Below are 17,961 nucleotides of genomic sequence, written 5' to 3'. Positions count from 1 at the left end.
TACATGATTATTAACTATATAAATTGTATAAAACTATAAAAATTACATGAAGTGTCTGAATGATAATTATGGGGTTTGTTTTCATGAGCTCTTAGACCTTAAAAGTCAACTATTCTAAATTATTTGACATGGGCAAATTTGAAATATGTAATCAATGAGACAATTTTAATGAGTGAGACTAATGATACACATTAGTATAATTATTTACTTATGTCATAATAAGAAATGGCCACCATTTATTATAAATTAAACATTCAATTTTTAAATTTTCAGTTTTCTACATTCGTATTAATATTATGGATGTTATGTTTTATAAATAATTATAGTTTACTGAATTTTATTAGCTGGAATGGCCATATTATTATTAATAATGAATATCGATCAAACCAACGTTTTTTTTTTTACTTTATAAATTCATCATACTACAAAGTTCATCCCAAGCAAAGGAGGTAAGCTCTAATTATATTAATTTAAACTGTACCAATTATTAAACTTATAGTAAAATATGTATTATTATATTACGTTATAATTAATAACAGATAAATAAAAAAAACAATGAACTGTGAATTTTAATTTAGATTAATTTTTATTACATTAACAAGCGAATGTCCCGTATTTTACCAAAAAATATTTCAAAACTTTGATCCCTAATTTTTAAGTTCAAGCTTTCAAAGCTAGCTGTGATGTGCACAATTTACAATAACTTATAACCAAAACAATGTTATTTATAAATTAATCTATTTCACTCATAAACTTCTATGAACTTTATAATTTACAACAATCGGACTGAAAACCAACAAAACTAGAAAAAACATAAAATTTGATGGTTATTTTTTCAATCAGCAATGCATTTATGAAAGGTTTTGACAAGGTGTTAAACACGTCATATTGCCATGATGTAAATATTTTGTAAGACGGAGACAAGACATGTGAGTGTGAAATCTTAAGACTCTGAGTGGAGGGATGAATGTGTTGGATCTACAATAATGTGTGTGTGTGTGTTTATTTTGTCATCACCTTTTGATGCAGTAAAAATGTGAATTTCCACTTTCATGGTAGTTTCAGATAGACAATTTGAACTACCCAGTTGCCAAATTTAGGTGTTCAAAAAAAAAAAAAATCCCGATACTTTTCTACGCATTACAGGGAAATCAAAAAATAAATTAGGGTCAAATTGTTACGTAAAACTATAGTTTTCGACAAAATCGATTTTGATATTTTATTGTAATTCAAAAACTAATATCTGTAGAGACTTGAATTGTTCACCAAATATTTATTTTATAATTTACTACACTTGATATAATGTTCAAAATATTTTGGCTTTTTGTGTTCTTTATACTAGTTAAATATGACTGCAATAAAACCTCATCTTCTCGTTGTGATACAACCCAATGCTTATAATATACTCACGCACAATCACAAACAATAATATCTATTATATCGTTGATTATAATATATAACTTGTAAATACATTTTTTAATTCTTTTAATCAGTGACACTATTTGTTTTGGTAAGGGCTAATGAAAGTCTCCACAATAAAAGTGTACCTGATATGAAATTCACATAATAATTATATTTCACTAAATTAGATAAATTGTGTCTATTTTGTTGAGTTCCTATACCGTTCTACACCCCTGTTATACTACGGTAGCAACTATAGCAACAGTTGATTGTTCAGTTCAGTTTATTTGGCTATTTAAAATTATTGTTGTGTAAATTATTATTCTCGGTACCTAAAGACCATAAGTGAACCATGCCATAGCTAATAAAATATAATATAATATACATGATATGTAATTTATAACATGGATTAAAATAAAATAAAGGAAACGAAGACGGGACGCTTACGATTCATTATATTACTTACAATGTAATAAGTATTTTATGTGCTGTGAATAGTTATAGAATGAGAATTTGTTTGCGTGATTCAAATTTTAGATAGTCTACTATATTAAATAATAGGTACTTATAAAAATAACAAAATTATTGTTATATTTCCCTACTAAAAGTGAATAATATGGTTGTATTCCTATGCGACCTTCTTGTAACAATTATTTATCTTTACTCAAAAATATAACTGTATAATCCCGAGACTGCAACTACGCTCTATTAGACATAATTTATACTTACTTCGCCAAAGCTTTCAATAACATCAATCTCTAAATTGTATTTGAAAAACTACTGTTACTATTTTGATTTACTGGTCCTTTGCTATTGAGATTTCGTTATTTTCTTACTCATCATCGTATCATAATTTAATACCCAAATTTCAAATCTACCCGATTTAATGTCCCCTCAGGTGTCCCCCAAGGTGATCATTTATCCACACTCCTCTATTTAATATTTATATAATCGAATATTCCCAAATGTTCTTCTTCGCTGATGCTCATAAACATAGTAAGAACAAATAAAGACGCAATTAATCTTCAAAAGGATATAAATAGCCTTAGGGAATAGTCCACTAATATAACTGCATAAATCTAAATATTGATAAACGTAAATTCATGCACTACACCTAAATAAAAATTCCTATTAATTTTATTAACTCCATCTCTAGATTAAATGTTGGTCTAGTACCTAAACTAATTCAAATATCTTGGTGCAATTTCTAACTCTAGGTTAAATATTTCCAATCAAGTGAAACGATAAAAATATAACAATTAGCCATTTATGACATCTATTGTAAATGTAATTAATTTAATGATCCAACAGCTTTAAAAAACTGTCTACTGAACGAGAGGTTCACTCCAATCTTGTACATTTACCGTTGAATTGGATCAATAATACATCTAAGCAATACGAAGCCATCGAACAAAATAATTTTTACACAGTATCTGATTTAAATTTAATATTTTCAAACCCATTCATCAGCCATAGGGACCAAAATGTGCTTAATTTTCTTAATTTATATCCGTTTGATGACAGACGTTCGTTTTTACTCTGTCGATTCTTACACAACTATAAGGTACCATCAGGCAAGGAGTGCTCTAAAATTCTATCTCTTTTCCACTTTTCAAAATAAATTCCCACAGTACAAAATACCAAACACTTTTTTACCAAATGTTCTCCAATGAAATTAAATTATAAACTACCCTGCGAATATTTTAATGATTACGGTTAATACATTTTTATTTAGATTATTCTTTGCAGTATTTAAACATATCTAGAAATGTAATTAATTTTATCTTTTGTATAATTTCAATTGTGATATATAAGTAACTTAAATATATTTCTATTGTTGATGATTGTATTATTACGTAAATAAATAGATTAATATCTCTGACAAATAATGCTGTACAGATATTTTATTAATCTGTATAAGACTAGAATAAATACGATTTCATTAATATAAGAAAACAAATAACTGCAAAAGTATTATAAAATATTTGCTCGATGGTAATTGTACACTTACTTAGATCATTTAAATTGTAGTTATATGGCTTTATGTATCTGTAACAATATAAAATGATTGTTACCTTTTTTAATCCATTTGAATATATACATTTAAACCATAAAAATGTTTTGAAAATAAGCCAATATCTATCTTATACACTGTTATTGGTATTATTTCTTCAAAAATATTGGCTGATTATAGTTGCCGAATTCATAACATTTGCTAAAGCCCGTGGATAATTGTAATTTTCAACATTCACCGACAAATCCTTACATTAGCCAGCCCCCTGGCATAACCCGTAATACATTATTTACTTGATGGTTGTGTTTGTGCATGTTAAACTAACAAGCATTTGGAATAACTGCCGTTCGGGCGGAAGTGAAGTCGAAAAGGGACGGCTTGAAAATCGAGTCGACTTAACCGGAAAACGAATTCGGCCGGCCGTGCAGCGAAATGTAGCCATAGCGACGTTGGTATTTGCAGTGAATATCTGACCGACAATTTTGCGTCCGGTGCGACAGGAGAGGACAAAGTTTATAACATCCATGTCGCTATACGTGTCTATTAGGTAATAAATACACATCGGTGCCATGAGCCGAAGGACGTCGTGATGTAGCCTGTATAGGTAGCAAAATCTGTACGGCATTATAATAGTATATATTATACGATTTATACAAGACCCGCCATTAATATGTTCAACAAATTTATCTTATATTAAATAAATAGGATGTATTATAGTAATGTGGTAAAATAATATATGATCATAAAAAAGTCATACACATTTAAACGAGGTATACAATAAAAATACGTATGGTATAATAAATAATAATATAATATTATTATTATATATGTATTTTATTTTTTTAAGTCAAAGTTTCTTGAAACCACCATGCGATTTCTTATTATCAGACAGTTGGTAATTATAATTAGTATTACTACTCTCGGATAGTAATGGAGGAGTACTTAATAATATAAAAATTATTGAACTCGTCGTACAGCAACAACGAGGTCGTAGGTTCTATAGTATTGTCCTTAGTTTCCGAGTACAATCCAATAGACGGTAATTTCGTGTTACAAGCACTGTCGTTAATGAAACAACATGTGGTTTTCCAGGAATCAAAATATATTTCAGTGCAAATAAAAAAAAACCACGCATAAGTGCTATATTTACAATTTTCGAATGAAAAAATCACACAAGTTCAACAAAACATAATATTAATAACAACTAATTTTGACTAGTTTCGATAGGTATAATATTATAAATAGTATGTATAGTAAGTTGTAATAATAATAACAAGATGACAACATTATAAATTATTAAAATATGTATAGGATAAGTGGGTATAATATGAATAATATTATAAAATATGGATATACGATATAACGATACAACAATATTATTATATATTATGTGTATTAATGTATGGTGTATTAATGATTGTGTATTATTTACAAGTTACGATAGTTTAAAACCGTATAGTGCACTTGAGGAGTGTGCGACACCATAGTTTGAATCACGTGTATCGATCGTGTTCAGAATCGATCACGCAATTCGGTTGGGCGCGCACTCGTCAATAAATCGAAATCGGACGTGCTTAACACGATGTCGACCAAACTCGGTGACACGTTTGTCGGGCGGTGACAGTCGTGCAGGGGGATGGGCACACTAACGGACGGAAGTCTTCTCATCGCCAAACGACCGTAATCTAATGTCGAGTAGTACTCAGAGACGCCATTTGAGTTGTATTTTATTTGTGGTGCCGACGTGCAATTAGACGACCAATTTCAGGTCGGGTCAACCTTTAATCTTCATCACAGTAAATATACGGGTGTTTTATGTGTGTGTGGGGAATGTATCGGGATGAAGGGTTATAATATATTTAAATATTGTAATAAACCATAAGAAAATCGGAAAGTTTAAGTACGCCTTGCCACCCCTCCACAAATGGCGCCCCTGAGTTATCTGGACCCTAATCCGGTACACGATTATATTAATTATGGTAACCGTTTTCGGGCCGTAACAGTATACGAGTTGGACTTCGCGTATTCCGTGCGTGCCGATCACCGCACAAAGGTGACATAAATGGCGGGCGTGGACGAATCGGTATGGTGATGCGGTAACGGTCACTGTGATCGTCTGGTGCGCACAACCAGTCAGTCGACCGTCACGGTGATCTTGGTGAACGTCTGCCGGACGCTGAACTCAACGTCGTCACGGAAACCAGCGGCCAGCGATTGTTGCCAATCAGCGTTGGTCGGCTGGTCGTCCAGGTGGTCTTGAAACGATAGCCGCTCGAACGTCAGCCGGAACGTCCGCAGATGGTCCAGGTGACTTGCGAACGCGGCCGCGGCCACGTAGTCGGCGTTAAGCGGCAGCGTCAGGTCCAGCTCGCGGAGTCGTTCGCAGCCGGACAGCATGTCTGTCACGCCGGCCGCCGTCGTCTTGTCGCAGTCGGTCAGGTCCAGCCGTAGGTTACGCAGCTGCCTCATCTCGCCGACTCGGCGCAGAACGTCGTCCGTCACGTACGGGCAGTCGGCAAGACCCAGCGACTGCAGTCCGGTGGCGCTCACGAGACCTGAGGGACAGACGAAATGATATTTTAATGACCATCAACAATATTTAATATGATATTATAATATTATTAACGCGACTGTAACGTTCAATATTTTCAAGAGGAAAAATTTCGTATGTATGGATATTTTAGGGTTTTTAGGGTATTTAACAATACAATTCTGTTTTTTAACTTAAATTTAAGATTTGTACTTAAAAAGTAACTTGGGTACAACCGAATAAGGTTTTTACCTAATCAAATATTATTAATCATAATTTTTTTAACTGATCCACACGATGCATAAATCAAGATAACGAGCGGTGATGGAAAATTAAATGAGAAGAGCTATTTTTGTGTAGTTAAATGTTCCAATAGAATCGCAGTCACGCAAAACTTTTTTATTAATTTAATGTTTTTAAACTAATTTAGGCTTATTTTGTGTACGAAGATTTTAGGAATTCATTCAAATCTTCAGATATTAGTGTAGAGGGTAAATATAACATTAATTGTAAAAGTACATCTTTCTTATAGTTCTGTGCTTATAGGATAGTGTATAATATTCTTCAATATGTCCCATATTAGTTTGTGTATAATATTAATTCTCCCCGATAAAAAATTATAAATATTCAAAATCTGTTCATTAAATTATGAATTATTATTATGGGGACACATGAAAATCATAGAGGTATATCGTGATATGGTTGGAATTTAACAGGGTTTAAAGTATTATAATCTACAAGTCTGAGAAAAATCTCGAAATACACCATTGTTGAAAAGCGTGCATCATTAAAAATATTCGTATATCGATTAAACCGATCGACTTTAATTAGAAAAACTATTTGCAAATCAAATTTAGGTACATAATATTATACCGTAGTTGCTTGTTTAGTTTATATCATAAAATGTGTAAGTAGAAAGTATAGATGCCTACTCGTTAGTGTTATTTTATCCATCGCTTAAATTCTATAACATATTATTCAATATCTGCGCATTAGAAAATTACAAATTAATTAATGGTCCTATCCCAATCAATGACTGAATACTTTTCAGATAAGTAACCTACCAAACGTTTTTGAAGTATAAATTTGTAAAAATGTCCATCTTTTTTTTATTTACAAAAATTATTTCAGTGCATAACCCCAGCGTTTGTTCTGAATAAATTATAATATACGGACTCGGGTGGGTATAATATGTAGAGTACTTATCCAAGCTACAGTGATTCCGTACAGTAGCAATAACTAATTTTATTGTTAACCGTGAGATTATTGAATATTATAATGTATCGTATATTGTGGAAAAAATTGACGTCATCAGCATCCAGGGGCAAAATCATAACAATGATAATATCCTACCGGATCCGAAGAAAATTTCGTAAAACAAACTCAACATTCGATTGTATGTAATATATTATTATTATTATTATTATATTACCTATATAATACTTCAGAAATCGATTCTTATTGTTCGGGACGGATATTATGTACAATATATAACAATATTATAAATGTATAGATTATAGATGTCTATTGTACTTCATATAGCACGCGCGAAAGGAACATGGACGACAACCGCCTTTGCAGTTTTACGATTCCTTTGAAGTCAGAATAATAAATCCTTCGCGTAGGCATACAAAATATATACGACCTAAATAAAAGGAGACAAGGATGTACTCGTCGTAACGTGCAGCTCGCACGGTTCCGGGTTTGTTGAAATCGATTTGTTATGGCCTTTATTCGATTGTGTAGCTTTTGTTTTTTTTTTTTTTTACGTTATCCCGATTGAGCTCGCCGCCCGCCATAATAAAATATATCTAGTTGCTTCTGGGAATACTATTCTACGGTCCGTAAACACCTAGTCCGGCTTTTGATCAATCTATTGTACTAAAAAATTGCAGCATGATATTGCTGTGCGTTACGCAATGGCGGAACCAGTGTTCAACTTTTTTTTTTTTTTGGGGGGGGGGAGGGGGGTAAGTGCAAGACGATTTACAGCATAATTTTTACCTAAGAACGGTTTACAGGCAAAGATACAAGTGTCTAATTTTGCCTTTTTTCAGATTATGCGTATTCAATTGTGTAGTAAATTTTCTTCCGGATTCAATGGTATCACTGTTATTCACAGTTATTTACATATTATTGTGATACATTGTTCTTGTGAACGGACATATTATGTGAATGCTCACAAAGTCACAAATCATATTTCAAATTTGTTAAAAAAAAAAAGGTTCATTGTTACATTTTATTGTTAGTTTATAAGTTATAATATTATAGTATTTCAGAATAGCAAATGGTCAAAAGTCAAAATAAAACAAAAGGTAATTTTATAATGCAGATATTCATTAAGTCATCAGACTAAAAATAAAACATATTTTAAATATTTAAAAAAATCCATAAAATATAGTTCAAAGAAATATGAAAACAGTATTAAAAATTATTTAAAATATTTAATTTTATTAAGTATCTGGAAAAGTGGCCTTTTTTTGGCTAGCGATAATTTACCCGATTAGTGTCAAATCACTTTATTGGTTTAATTTTAGTAATATGTACTATATAAATTGCAATGATAGGTAAGCACTGATATTTAACAATAATATAAAATTCGTAGACCACACAAGCTAATTATGTGACTACGGTGGGAGGGGGTTCTATTTTGCCTCCCTATCACGTGTATATGGGGGTACAGGACCCGACAACGGTTTTGCTCTAACGTTAGGGGTGTTACAATTATTATTATTATTATTATTATAACTATCATCATGATTGTGGCTCGTAAATAAACGCAAGAGAACCTAACCTTTTGTCGTACAAAAATGACACTGCAGCCTGTTAAACACTCCATTATACCATAGGCAATAATTATTTATCGGTTCACTTGACTTTAGCGAACGTGGTGCGCACTAAGAGTTTACTAAATATAATACAATATTATTATGTATAATACCGTTTCACTTTCGTCGTGTCGCAATACCTGGTTTCGGGTATAATTGTAAGAAATAATAATATATTAACAATATCATTATCATACGACTTGCTGCTGCAGGACGACCACGAGACAATTGCATATATTTATCGATATAATCCGATTTTCAATGTTTGGGTGGCTTATAACGCAAATTTAAATAATATTGATTTATGCATGATAATAATAGGTGATAAGAACATAATCATGACCCAATGACTTGGATAGGCCTAGGGCAAAAACTGCACCGGGTGAGTGCAGACATTCGCGAGCCTCGTGTCTCTCGCGACTGCAGATAATAATACAATTATTATTATTATCATTATTATTCAGAAATTGTTCGAAAAACATCGTATTGTAATATCAATAAATTCTCACCGATTTGTTCAGACACTAAATTTATTCAAATTTATTTATTCCCTTTTAATTTATTTCGGACGGCCGTGGATTACGAGTTAAAATGCAATTAACAAAATTTAAATATTAATAACCGTTTCGCTTATCCGGCGTGCCTCTGGTGTTTATTTGAATAGTGAATTCGTAAAATTTAACGCGGGTTTAATAATTGTAATCTACCATGGCTATATTTTCTCTACTTAAGCATCGTATAATATATTGTATTCGATTTAATATCGATATTAACAATGAAGGTAATGAAAAAAAAATGTGTGTCATTATTTTTTGTAGGGACCTATATATGCCTATTAAATATTTATGTCGTGTCATCGATTCGCGATTACCTGTGTACCATCACGACACTTAACATTAGCCCAAATTGTTTTTGGTCTCGTAGAAGTTAGGAAAACGAGTCTAATGCACTACCTACCCGTGTACCTATAGGTGGGCGGGAATTCATTCAGCAACCGATCATTTTTGGCATAGGTTAATCGCTTTAACTTTTGGGCTAATTAGCCTTTCCAACATTTCCAATTGTTTGACACATCCAAGCTCGTTAAACCGCGTTGATTTCGGCAACGTCTATACTTTATGGCGTTGAACGAATTGTTTTGTCATAAACGTGTAGCGGGCTCACGTACTAGCAACTATTGAAGGATAAGGAAATTACTCGTATAGTCGTAAGGAAGCTTAGTTCTAATAGCAATTTAAATGAAATGTTATCAGCATATTTTTTAGAAAAAGTTTATATTAATTATAATTTGATATATAAAAGTGTTATTTAAACTGATTAAAATTGTTCTATATTCCTAGGTACAATGAATTCAACTCACTATTTTCTAAGTCCAGATTTAACACGAAATTTTTAAAATCCAAAATAATTATTAAATTAAAAGTTATTTGGACCCATGGGCCATTGGTAAAATTTAAAGAAGTCGGCTAAATAAATAATTCTAAAATATATGCTAAAAAGTGGGTTATTATTAGTGTTATCTCAACTTATAAATTAATTAATATAATTAGGTAACATTTGTTTTTATATTATCATTTAAATAATTAAGTAAGGTATTAAGATGCTTAATTAGATAACACCATATCCATATGGTTCTATTTATTACATTTTATGTTCATATTATTTTTCCAGAGGGAGGTCATTGGCATTATTCTAGTATTCTTTATTATAACTATACTATATAACTCAATTTCAGTAGAACCCCTGATGATCAAACAACGCGATGATCACATTCCTAACCGTTCATCGGATTATGTAGATATGTCCCACCCACAATACTCCTAAATGCCAAAATGATGCGTAGTTGCGTTATCTTATAATAAGTAATAACTACGGCGTAATTACTCGTGCCTTTACGAAATGCATTTTATAATTATTTACAAAGCTAAAAGTCATTATTTATTTAATAAATTGTTGCAAATCGGCCTACGTCATACGATTCTATGACGTATCTTATAATATTTGATAAGCGCCTAAAATTACTTTGATTATTTCCAGATCCACCACCTCAATCATATATTGTCGTACATTCCTTTACTTACTGAGTATTCGAATGACTTCTAAGCCTACTTCGTAGAGTAAATAATATCATATTGTATATAGAACATCAAAATTTCCAATATTAAACCTATACATTATAATATTATGATAATATTATTATATTATAATATGTCTGATCGATGACGGCTTGTGAGACTCGAAAAATTATAATAATATGATGGAGGTGCATTACTCTACCTCCACCACCACCACCATAACAGCGTTTAGGTATTAGGGTACGGCTGTCATAGTCGATGCTTAAGAATAAGAATTGCTTCAGCTATACTTATGACTCAAATGAAATTCATAAACGAGACTTTCGCTAAAGAAAAGAAAAACTTAAATTAAGGTTGGTCGTGACCTACCTTAAGCATTGCTTTTATTTACTATCAAAATATTTATATTTTTTAAACTAAAAAAATCAGCTTAAACAATACTTATTCTTAATCATCGACTACGAATACCACCCTTAGTGTAAGTCATGTAAATAAATAAAATAGCGTTCGACTCACCGCTGAGCAGGCCGTCAGACGTGACTTCCGACATGCCTTCCATGTCGAGGTGTTGAAGCGACGGCATTCCAGCCACGGCCACGAACCCGTCGTCGTCCACTTGCCGCGCAGCCTTCATGGTCAACCGGCGCAACCGGCGACACGCCGGAGCCAACCGCCTGTACGCGGCTGGGCCCAACCCGGAACAGTCGGCCGCGGTGAGCGCGAGCAGGTCTTCGGGCGTCTCAGCGGCCACGGTGGACGCGGCGTTTGCGGCGGTGGCCGTGTCGTCCCAGTCGTTGACGGAGGCCACGCTCCCGCACCGGGACATCGGGTAGACGGCGTACGCGTGCGGCGCCGGTCGCCGGATCGTCACCCTGAACTCGGACAACAGACCGGCGCAGGTGCGCTCGACGGCGTCCATGAGTTCCATCACTCGATTGTCGTCTGCGCGGTCGTGCGAGCACCTGAGCACCGGCGGCCGGCTGTCGATGTCCTCACCACCGTCGCCGCTGTCACTACCGTCATCGTCATCGTCGCCGTAGTCGTCGTCGTTGTCATTGTTCTCATTGACGACCACATCATTGTTGTCATTAACGACTACGTCACTGTTGTCATTGACAATTACAGCGTCCGCGTCATCGCGGGCCTCGAGCATAGCAGACACCGCGTCGGCTACGTCGTCGGCCGTCATCACAACGTTGCTGAAGCACACCCGCCGGGCACGGACGCCGGACAACAACCGGCGCAGACCGTCGACCGGCAGGTTGGTGTAACTGACGTCCCGACCGTAGCCCACGTGCAACACGTCCAACGCAGACGACCTTCGGCCGTCGCGGAATTTGTCACTAAGTTCGTTGTCGTTGTCGTCGTCGTCGTCATCCTCATCGCTAGTATGTTCACCGCTGTCTTCACCGCCGTCTTCACTGCCGTCTTTACCACCGTCTTCACCGACGTCTTCACTGTCGTCGTCGCATCGCCGCAGTTGTCGGGGCACGTCCCGGTCAAAGTCGTAAACGTCCACCAGGTACAGTGACGTTACGTTCCGCACGTCGAACGTCCGCGTCACGGTGGCCGCCGTGTCCTGGCCACCGCGCACGAGCAGCGCACCTTCTGACGCGTACATGTGGTGCTGGGCCACTCGGTACAACCGGTCGGTGGTGGCCGACGCCTGCAGAAGATCGTCCGTTGACTGCTTTCGAAATATGAACCGGATCATTTCTGGCGGCAGACGGTCGAACACGCATTTCGGACACGATCTGTGGACATATACCCGATTACTATATTATTGTATCATAATGAATGGTGATAATTTTTTACTCATGATGCAGTCTTGCAGTGGTTCTCAAGTTATAAGGTGGTACGCGGAAGGGCAGTGTGGAGGCAATACATAGATAAATTATTATTTACCTATTTTTGTAATAATATTATTTTATATTTTGTGTACCTATATTCGTACCCAATGACAAATATACTGCAATAGTATATATCTAAGTTATTACTTTTGCTAAATATAGGTATTGAATTTTTAAATAGTTATATTTTTAGTCATTAGTGTTACATGAACGATGTATAATACAAATAAAGTGGTACCTGCGAAAAAAAGTTTGAGAATCTCTGATATATTGTATAAGTTCTAAATTATCATACAAATATTTTTCTTTATTTTACTGATGATGCAAATTAATTAACGGAAATACAAATGAGTGAATCTTTTATGAAAAGATCGGGGCAACCCTTAACATTTGTTTAAATGCAACACTTTTTATTAATTCACAACCATATAACACTTAATTATAATTTAGCCAATTGCCATAATTAATTTTTGTTCTAAGGATAAAAGATCTTGGAGTTATTTTTCATATTAAATTGTTATTAATAATCTACATTCATACATTGTCTGGGAAACCAATTGACTATCGAGTCAAGAGTCTATACAAAACTTGTTCTTTGCTATAATATATCAGCTTATAATTAATAATTTATAATTAATTATATTACCAGAAAGCTCACTCTAGTTACAACAATATTCTCGAAGGTTAGGTTAGGTTAGATTACATTTTAGAACATTAAAAGATATTGGAGAGATTATTCGAATGCCACGCTTTTTTTGAAATATTATTAATGAATGAGATTGCCGATTCTTCTTTCTTCGTCTAATTGAATTTAAAATAAATCCTTACTATATGCGAAAAAAATACTTGTTCTAAATCCAAAAATTATTTATACGATCCTTCTTTTAATATAATGCAACGGGATGGTCCGCATATTGCAATGATAATCTGTGTATTAGCTAAATAACTCATTAAGCGTTGTTTTTTTTTTGGTGTTCTATTATTAATAGTTTGATGTACAAAATTGTACCATTATAATTTTATTACTATATAATATAATATATTCTCATCGATATAATGTAATTTGTAATGTAAACTTAATATGTCTGTTATATAAATAAATAAATATAATAATATTACACATGATACTGAGCATAGTGCCGTCACATTTCAGTTACGTTTGGTTTTGTTTTTAAAACCAATGTTTTTTGTTTTTCCTTGGTGATTGGAGGACTTATTTATGTAGGATTCGAAAATTCACGTTAAGTTCGAAATTATATCATATACCGGCCCGATAGGTTTATTAATGAAATTATTCCCGTCGATACAATTTTTATTTTATTATATTATCTTAATCATACCGTGGTAATTTTAAATATTAATGACTATAATATTGTCTTTGTTTTAGGTACATAATTTTAGGTATATTATATAATTTGAGCAATCTCAACATTTTTTTTTCTCGCAATTTGAAGCCGATAAATGGACGCACACATGTGCAACCATAGTAAGTTTGTCAATGCTGATGTATGATGCCAATTCATACCTTTAAATGTAATTAATAATATTTTATATACAATTTTAAAACAGTTCAAATTTTACCCCGATTTTAAACTTTTAATTGGTTCAGTTAATGCGAATGTTTATAATCTTTTTGGTTTGGAACATCGTTTTTCAAAAAACACCACGTGTGTTTACTATGGCTTTCATTGACGCTTTTGTCAAAAATGTATTTCTTGTTAAATGTACAATCATTACGGGGCGTTATCTAAAGCTTATAAATTCGCAGCTGTGAACATCTCAATAACTATTGTATGAAGAAAAAAATAGCAATTTATTCTATGTTATATAAAATAAAGCCGATACTGTCAAGAACAGTTTTTTTTATGTGGGACGTTGTCAAAACGTTTCACAAATCTCTTTGTAATATGACATTCAAGATTGGGTTTTAACCGTTAAGAGTTTTAAACTTTTTATATCTCAACTTTAAAGAATAAAGGAGACAATTTTTCACTCAATTTGGTACCGATAAACTTTCAGTGACTACAATAAACTTTTAGTGATTCCCAGTATTCCTTTTCGATTTTTATAAGTTCGAAAATACGTAAAAAGAAAAACAATAATAAGTCATAATATCCGTGGGACAGTGACGAACGGCTTAAGTACAAATGTGCGTTGTACCTACATTGATAAAATATATAGCTTGATTCGATCGAATTTGTATTCTATCGACTGTAGGAGTTGTGATTTGTGACTCCAGAGGTACCTGCAAAGATCACACAGTAGTATTTAACGCGATTTTTAGACAACCATCGATTTTTAGGAAGAATTAAGGTTCACGAATATTGTACATTATTAATTATTATGTTTTATTTGTACGTTTAAAATGTTCGTTGAAAGTAGGTACCGTTTGATTGCGCGTATTATGACTATAACGTCATGATCATGATTATACTCTCAAGTAACTTTCATGTCTACGTGTACCTCTGTTTGCCACAATGTAAATAAAAGGCCCATAAAAGGTTATGTCGATTTTCATTCAACAACTCGTGAAAACTATTATCCCTTGGCAGAGCCTTATATTCGATTGCTGGCGTGGCGGTATCTCTAAAGTATTTTAGAAAGGATACAAATAATGCTCTTTTTTCAGCTCTTCAACGTTTTTCCATTACGCGATGCCAGAGAGGATATGTTATAAGGACTTCACTCTTCTAGTGGATATATACCCGTATTATATTTATTTTTACAAGTATGTGGGCACTGCAGATTCGCGATTATATCATATTTTTTTTTTTAAATTTTAATTCCAGGCCCTCTCTGTCTATACTTTTCATTTCGTTCATCCTTTTTCACCCCTTGATGTAATTATTTTATCACACTCTTCGTCTCTCTAACTCTTTTAATAATGACCCACGAGGCTGTCTTGTGACAGGTCGGAGACGACGGTAAATTAGATGAAAATCGATTTCGCGTTACACAGATTCACGAAATGGGAAACGTTTTGGTTTTTATTACAAGAAAAAAACGTATAATGTGTTCTAGACAATAAGACCTATCTAACAATTAATAATGCTTACACAACGATGAGTATGAACACAATAACATTATATGATCAGTCATATTAGATGTCTACACAGTAACAATGTATATTAAACTTATCACATATTCCCGTTAATGATTTATTGAAGGTTAGTGTAACAATTATTATTATTTCATCAAAGTCGATAACATTGGTTCACAGTTCTACGTTTGATTTATGACGGTATACACATATACACACATGAATAATGTACGTGGCAATAACACACAAATATTATAAAGCAATCCAAACGGTATTCAAAAAATAATAATTTATCAGTGAAAATTCGGTGCTAATCAGATATCATCACCCACACATCGCCTGACCGCAGAGTTTTAGTACAAACACGTTGACTCACACACACACACACAACTCTACCACAGTCCTTTAAACTTGACATGTATCATTATGAAATAACGTCGATCAAAACAAAACCCAAAATAAAGACAAAAACTATATAGGAAACCGTAATAGCGGCGAATATAATATTCGATCGGAAAAATACCTGACAATAAAAAAGAAAAATAATATAATAAAACGTATGGGCGGATGGATGGATGTAGAGCTGATATGTATGACATTTTTTATTTTTTTTTAGCTTTTAAACGAATGAAAATTCATCTGAATAATAGCCTTTTTCAATGAGAAAATAAAGCGTTGATTAAAATAATATTATGTTACACTAACTTTTCCGTATCGTCCATGTTTTGTGTTGTAGTCTGGAGCTGGCCGCTGACCGACATGTGCTGAAGTTGAATAAGACCAACTATTATAGTTAACTGTTGGACTACAAACTTTAAAAAAATGTACGTGAAGTGTGGTTATAATACGGTTTTGCGTACGTTTAAATACTGTTGCATACGTAGAATAGAAAAATACGAACTTTGTGGTGTCAGACCGTACTCGAAATCGGATCGAACGGAAACGTTAACCGCGGAGACCACTTCGAAATCGAAAATTAAACCGAAATATACGGACTGAGAGAAAATAAGCGAAGACCGGTCGTTGCGGCAGCAGAAGTATCAGCAGCGGCAGACGGAATACGGACTGAGTTGCGAGGTCGGTTTACTATAAAAACATGTTCAACACACGACCACGGTGTGTGCATTGAGTGACCGGTCCGTTTCCTTGTCTTATATACGCGTTTCCGATCCGCCACTGCCACCGCCACCACTTGCTTTTACGCATTATCTGAGCAAAATAGTTCAGTGAAAACAATATCATAATAATAATCGTAATAATCGCAATAAATAATAATAATAATAATAATAATAATAATATTAATGATAATAATAATTATTATTATTATTGTTATTTATACCGACATACAGATCGATTATGTAATGGACGGGTCGATGGGATCGGAAATCGTATGGAAGGGCGCCGGCGACAGACGCTGAACGAGTAAATCACTTTCGGATGCGTGTTATTCGTATACCTATATATTGTATAGGGAACGTGAAAATGTGATTTTCTTTTTGACCTCTTTAGGGCGTCTACAGTATTATTTATCAAAGGAGTATTGTTATTTGATACACCGATAACGAGGTATTATTTTGATCTTAACGTCGCGTTCGCAAAATAAACGCTTGCAATTGATTTTAGGGTTGCTGTTCGGGGCGGCGGCACGACAGTAATATTATGGTATACAGGTATTACAGGTATACAGGTGGTATTATTGGTAGGTATATAAAAAAACAACTTTTATTGATATTATATTATTTTTGTGTGACTAAAATTTTAGTTAGGTTTTCTGTCGAAACAGGTGGAATATTATTATGATTTATGTTTTTTGTCACAACATCATCAAATCTATTACTAAATTATATAATTCTACGTGGTTACTGTTCAAGTTTAGATTTTCACTATCACTTTATTTTTTATAGATTTACATTTACGGAGTTCCTACCTTCTCGTGTTTGAACTCCCACACTATTCTACGACTGAAACGACATTTGGACGTGGGTGGATTCGATTAACATAAAACCACTCGTCCGACAAATGTCAAATAATCCTTTGAAAATGTAAACATTTTACTCACTGTTTATTATTATCACATATTTTACTTTTGAATTATTTATTATACATCCAAACATATTTTTAAATCTGAATAATGACGACACATTATACAGATATAGAAACACAAATTATATCTTACCCACATAATATATACAATAATATCGTATAACGTATATAATATGAACT

At 33.6% G+C, this 17,961-nt stretch overlaps 2 protein-coding genes across 2 annotated transcripts in view; one reads left to right on the top strand and one right to left on the bottom strand.

Annotated features, from left to right (window-relative positions):
* LOC132949764 (glutathione S-transferase-like) overlaps positions 1-17,961 on the top strand; it is a 261,004-nt gene that overhangs the window by 177,412 nt on the left and 65,631 nt on the right. The gene's annotated exons all lie outside the window — the stretch shown is intronic.
* Positions 4,533-16,888, bottom strand: LOC132949051 (F-box/LRR-repeat protein 4-like). The gene is made up of 3 exons (XM_061019807.1): positions 16,444-16,888; positions 11,365-12,602; positions 4,533-5,970 (listed from the first exon to the last, which is right to left on the bottom strand). The coding sequence occupies exons 1-3, from the start codon at positions 16,497-16,499 to the stop codon at positions 5,549-5,551; spliced, it is 1,716 nt and encodes a 571-aa protein (XP_060875790.1). The 5' UTR covers positions 16,500-16,888; the 3' UTR covers positions 4,533-5,548.

The sequence above is a fragment of the Metopolophium dirhodum genome, chromosome 7 (genome assembly GCF_019925205.1).
Source record: "Metopolophium dirhodum isolate CAU chromosome 7, ASM1992520v1, whole genome shotgun sequence".
Taxonomy (NCBI): domain Eukaryota; kingdom Metazoa; phylum Arthropoda; class Insecta; order Hemiptera; family Aphididae; genus Metopolophium; species Metopolophium dirhodum.
The sequence above is the reverse complement of the archived record's forward strand: the minus strand, read 5'-3'. Positions and strand labels throughout refer to the sequence as shown.